The 5228-nt window shown below is 37.5% G+C and overlaps 1 protein-coding gene across 1 annotated transcript; it reads right to left on the bottom strand.

The window, feature by feature from the left end:
- Positions 1–289: 289 nt before the first annotated feature.
- On the bottom strand, positions 290–1282 carry LOC114293968 (protein FAR1-RELATED SEQUENCE 5-like). Its single transcript, XM_028238080.2, has one exon. It carries the CDS (start codon positions 1280–1282, stop codon positions 290–292), a length of 993 nt encoding a protein of 330 aa, XP_028093881.2.
- Between the last annotated feature and the right edge of the window lie 3946 nt (positions 1283–5228).

Genomic DNA, 5228 nt, shown 5'->3' with positions numbered 1-5228 from the left:
AATCCACTTCAACGCTTTGGGTTTCATCCTCATTACGTACTTCATTTTCAACTGCAAAATGAGCACTTAACTTGCATTCAACATTTCTACCTAATGTAGTGAGTTGTGCAATTGCCAAATCATAAGTTTCTTCAGTTTCAGCAGCTCTGCATGCTATTGCTCTAAAAGCGGTCATCAATGTCTTATATCATAAGGCTTGTTGGAATTTTACATCAACTTGAATGTCATTCCCTGTAAGGTCCTTCACAGTTTCAGCTCTTTCTTGTTTGGTCCACCTCTTTGCAATGTATTATGAAGGAACCTCTTTCATATTCAATATGTCTCTTATAACCTTCAAAGAGTGAGAACACAAAATTCCTTCCCTTTCATACTTTATACAACTATAACCCAAAAAGCCATCCCTCTCCATCTTCACTTTCTTTGCATGTTTCCTACCAACATCAACAACTGTAAAAATGGTACAAGTCTCGCCATATTCAATTGCTTCTATATCCAATTCAATGGATCGAAAGTACTCATTTTGGAATTCCTCAAAAGTCTTTTTTATGTACGCATTTCCCATTTGAATTAACATTCTTATAGTCGCTTTCACCTTTGGCAATCTTTGGCACAAAGCATATCCTGCTTTTAACTCCTTGTATCGCTTCTCATAAAGTACCCTTTCGAAATGCATAAAGAATTCATTTAAATTAAAATCCGAACGAATGTAATCCTTCAAAAAAGCATTAAAAGATTCAATAAGTTGTGTGGTACTCATTCCCGCAGCCCATGTTGATCTAACATATGGCCAGCCCCATTTTTCTTTCATCGCAAAAGTCAATTTTAACCAATTGTTATCATGCGCATCATATTTCTCAAGCATTTCAGCCCACTCTAACTTCCATTGATTTTCATCTTCAATGTCAAACATGAATTTATTTAATACACCCTTTACCCCCTTATCTTGGAACAAACAATTAACATGTTTTAATACATTTTGCATCAAATGCCAGGTACACAATTGGTAACTCGTGTTAGGCATAACAATGGGTATGGCTTTAGCCATTGCAGTATCTTGATCCGTGAACAAAGTTTTTGGTGCCTTTCTTGACATAACCTCTAGAAAATTTTGAAACAACCATACAAACGATTCGGCAGTCTCATCATACAACAAGGCTGCACCAAATATAACTGTTTCCCTATGATGGTTGAATCCCGCAAAAGATGGAAAGGGTCTATGTTCTTTGTTTAACTTGTAAGTCGTATCAAATGTGACAACATCACCAAATTGGGCATAATTCATGATCATTTGTGCATCGGCCCAAAACATATTCGTTGTTTTCTCCTCATTATCTAACTGAAACGAATAAAAAAAGGAAGGATTCTGCAAAGGTTTTTCTTTAAAGTATTCCAATACATTACCTACTTCCCCATATGCTAAACTTTGTTATCTTTTGGTTCTCAAATAATTTTTTTGATCTACTTTCGTAAACCCAAGACATTGCCTCCTACCAACTTCCCTACCTATGAGTTCAAAAGACTAGCTTAAACGAAGACCAAATTGTGCCGCCAAATCTAACTCAATTGCTAGGGTAGCCGATATCTTTCTTTGTGACGGCAACATGTTGGCACATTCGGGTGATACAAGATCGTGGTTGTGTTTTTCCTTGAAATCAATCACAACAAATTTTCCAATACCCTCATTTAATTTCACTTAAAGGTGAGCCTCACAAGCAGTCCTAGTTTCAGCTCTAGGGTTTTTTGCTAATGGGTCTCGCTTGTCAACCTTCTGAAATCCCTCCTTGTTGCAAACCAAAAGTCTACAAAAAAGTTGGTTAGTGAACTTGTTCTTCCTACAATAATCTCTTCTTATAGTAAACCCCATTCTTCCTCCATATGTATTATAAAAATCATATGCACATTGTTCAGAATCAAATGTCATTCCCTGGTTTGGCTTCTAAGCACAATCATTCTCAGGTTCTATATCCATATCAAAATGCAACTGAAAATTCATATAAATAAAATCTTAGCTACATAAATAAAATCTTTATTTCAGAGACAAAAAAAAAAAAAAAAAACACAATATCTGCACCATGATCAAAGAATTCACTATCACACTTGGATAAAGAAACAAGAAATGAGAACTAAGGAGTGAGACCCAATTAAGATCAAATAATAAATTAATTAAACTATATAATCCCAAACTCCAACTTCTTGGTTCTCTTTAAAGTGTCTAAGAAAAGGTATGCAAGCCAAGTACCTTTGGTAACACTGATTCATGGGCAACAAGAGTTATTTAGTTTTGGGTTGGGTCACTACACAGGGTTTGGCAAGCCTATTGTAGCTCAACGGATAGGAAATAATATAAAAATACAAATTGTGAACTTCAAGAGCCTGATCATCAATTATAACAAGTGAATTTCTTTATCTCTCTATATGTTCACATCAAGCAATGGAGCATCTAACTGCCCTGAACAACACTGTCAATTTATATTTCACCTTTCGGCACACAAAACTGCCACATTAAGCATGTTTTAACCAAACAATGTGACGGATTCCAAGAGTAACAGGCTACACTTGAACAAAGTGTCAAATAATAAGTGCTTGTCATATATTAACAATCAAGAGCAAGACAAGAAAGTACCATACACTAAATTTGCAAGCCTAATGCAAAACTACAGATAGATCTATGTACAGACATCTACACAGAGACATTAAGTCTTAGAAGACCCATCCCACTGCAGACAAAAACTAGAAAAATCATAAAGCACATGAAAACTTGAATTCTTGAAAGTTCAAAAGAAAATGGAGTGAAATCAACAAGCATCATCATGCATTCTTCAATTATCGACTAATTTATTGCGTAAATTTTGAAGTGGAGAAGAAAAAAAAACACAACAGTCATGACTCAAGACAAAGTCACGAGATGCTGTAAAAGGTGAATTTTCTTCCCTTTCAGTCAAATACAAATTGTAACAATTATAACAAATTATAACAAATTGTAAAAAAACAATGTCTAACAAATTGAATTAACAGTCATGACTCACGACAAAGTCATCAGTTATAACAAATTGTAAAAAAACAATGTCTTTACAAAGCTTAAAGATTAAAAAAAAAATTCGAGAGACAAAAAAAATTCCAGAGAGATAAACTTAAAGACTAATTTCAGTTTGAAAAAATTCCAAACACAAAATGCAGTTCAATTACAGAGACAGAGACAATGAAGACTAACCTCTGGATTGCGAAGTGAGGGCAGACAGAATGAGGGCAAAGTAATGGGTTCGGTTTGGGGAGTAGGTTGCTGTAGAGAGGGTCTACCGGTGCGACGGGTTCGGTGAGGTGGAGGAGAAGAGCGTGACGACTCTAGTTTGCTAAGTAAATAGAATCTGTAACGGCGTTGAAAGTGGGTCACCGTTGTCAGATCTACAACGGCATCGAGAGTGGGTTACTGCCGGTATTGGGTCGCCGATGAGGATGGATTCGACCGAGAAGAAGGAGTGAGTGTGTGTGTGTTTTTGTGAGTATGAGTCCAAACCAAAATCTGTGTAACCTCTGTATAAGCTGTGTTTTGTTTTGGGCGTGGGAAAATAAAATTTTAGGGTAAATTATAATTTAACCCCCTATGGTTTACCCCCAAAACACGGAATCCCTTTATAGTTTCATTTGTAACACTTAAACCCCTAGACTTTATACCATGTTATAATTTTTGACGGACGTAACAGAAGTGCACAAAACGACGTCATTTTGTGTATCGCCTGATAAAAAATAAAATAAAAAAAAGAAAAACCAAGAAAAGAAGAGAGAGAGAGAGTGCGAGTGAAAGTTAGAGAGAGAGAGAGAGAGAGAGAGAGAGAGAGAGATTGCAACCAAACCCAGTTCTTTCTCAGCTCAACAATGGCTTCTCTACAATGGTGGCAATGGAGTCTCTGTGGCGTCGAAAGAAGCTTCATCGTCTTCGATCACCGATGAGAGGGTAGTGGAGCCGCACAAGAAGCAGAGGACCGCTGCGTGGGCTGTGTCGCTGAATCACGGCATTGTGTTCAACGATACGTGGAAATTGGTGGACGATTTGGAGATTCTGATCAAGAGATTCAAGGCGAAGCAAGCCAAGGATGGGAAATTGAAAGGGGATAATTCGGATGTGTATTCGGACCCTGGATGGTCTAGAGAATTGGGTCCATCCTCAGAGATTTCTGATAAAAGGGTTTTCTGGGAAGAGTCTGGACATGATTATGCCCTGTTTGTTAAAGAATTGGGTGTTTTGAGATCAAGAGCTGATGGAGCAAGGTCCAGAGAAGAGACTTTTGATGGGCACATGGCCAATTGGTAGGGTTTTGTATGAGCACCAGTTGTATAAAGAAGCTTTGGTGAGTTTCAAGAGAGCTTGTGAACTCCAACCCACTGATGTGAGACCACATTTTAGAGCTGGGAATTGCTTGTATGTCCTTGGAAGACATAGTGAGGCAAAAGAAGAGTTTCTTTTGGCATCAGAGACGGCCGAGGCAAGTGGAAACCAGTGGTCTTATTTGCTTCCCCAAATTCATGTCAATTTGGGATTTCACTCGAAGGCGAAGGTATGGTTATTAGTGCTTGTGAGCATTATAGAGAGGCTGCAATTCTTTGTCCAACTCATTTTAGGGCTTTGAAACTTTTGGGTAGTGCTCTTTTTGGAGTAGGTGAATATAAAGCTGCTGTGAAAGCCTTAGAAGAGGCTATTTACTTGAAAGATGACTATGCCGATGCACATTGTGATTTGGCTTCTGCTTTGCATGCCATGGGTGATGATGATAATGCAGTTACGGAGTTTCAAAAAGCCATTGTAGAGAAGCCATTGTTGAGCTGAGAAAGAACTGGGCTTGGTTGCAATCTCTCTCTCTCTCTCTAACTTTCACTATCACTCTCTCTCTCTCTCTCTTCCTTTCTTGTTTTTTCTTTATTTTATTTTATTTTTTATCAGGCGGTACACAAAATGACGTCGTTTGGTGCACTTCTGTTACGTCCGTTAAAAATTACAACATGATATAAAGTCTAGGGGTTTAAGTGTTACAAATGAAACTATAAGGGGTTCCGTATTTTTGGGGTAAACTACAATGGGTTAAATTATAATTTACTTAAAATTTTAATTTCATATATATATATATATATTTTGGCCGTTGGATGTGCAACGGGCAAGGAGGAGATGAAGTAGCATATGCAAGAAGGGGATCTGAACTCATGTCCACGTAGGACAGTTAGTGGAACAAATTTGG

Source organism: Camellia sinensis, chromosome 7, assembly GCF_055761805.1.
Source record: "Camellia sinensis isolate YWXY chromosome 7, ASM5576180v1, whole genome shotgun sequence".
Classification (NCBI taxonomy): Eukaryota; Viridiplantae; Streptophyta; class Magnoliopsida; order Ericales; family Theaceae; genus Camellia; species Camellia sinensis.
Note: the sequence above shows the minus strand (reverse complement) of the source record. Positions and strands in the feature narration are given on the sequence as shown.

Excerpts from the sequence above, each read along its gene's own strand:
- LOC114293968 (XM_028238080.2), bottom strand. The coding sequence starts at position 1,282 with ATGAATTATGCCCAATTTGGTGATGTTGTCACATTTGATACGACTTAC.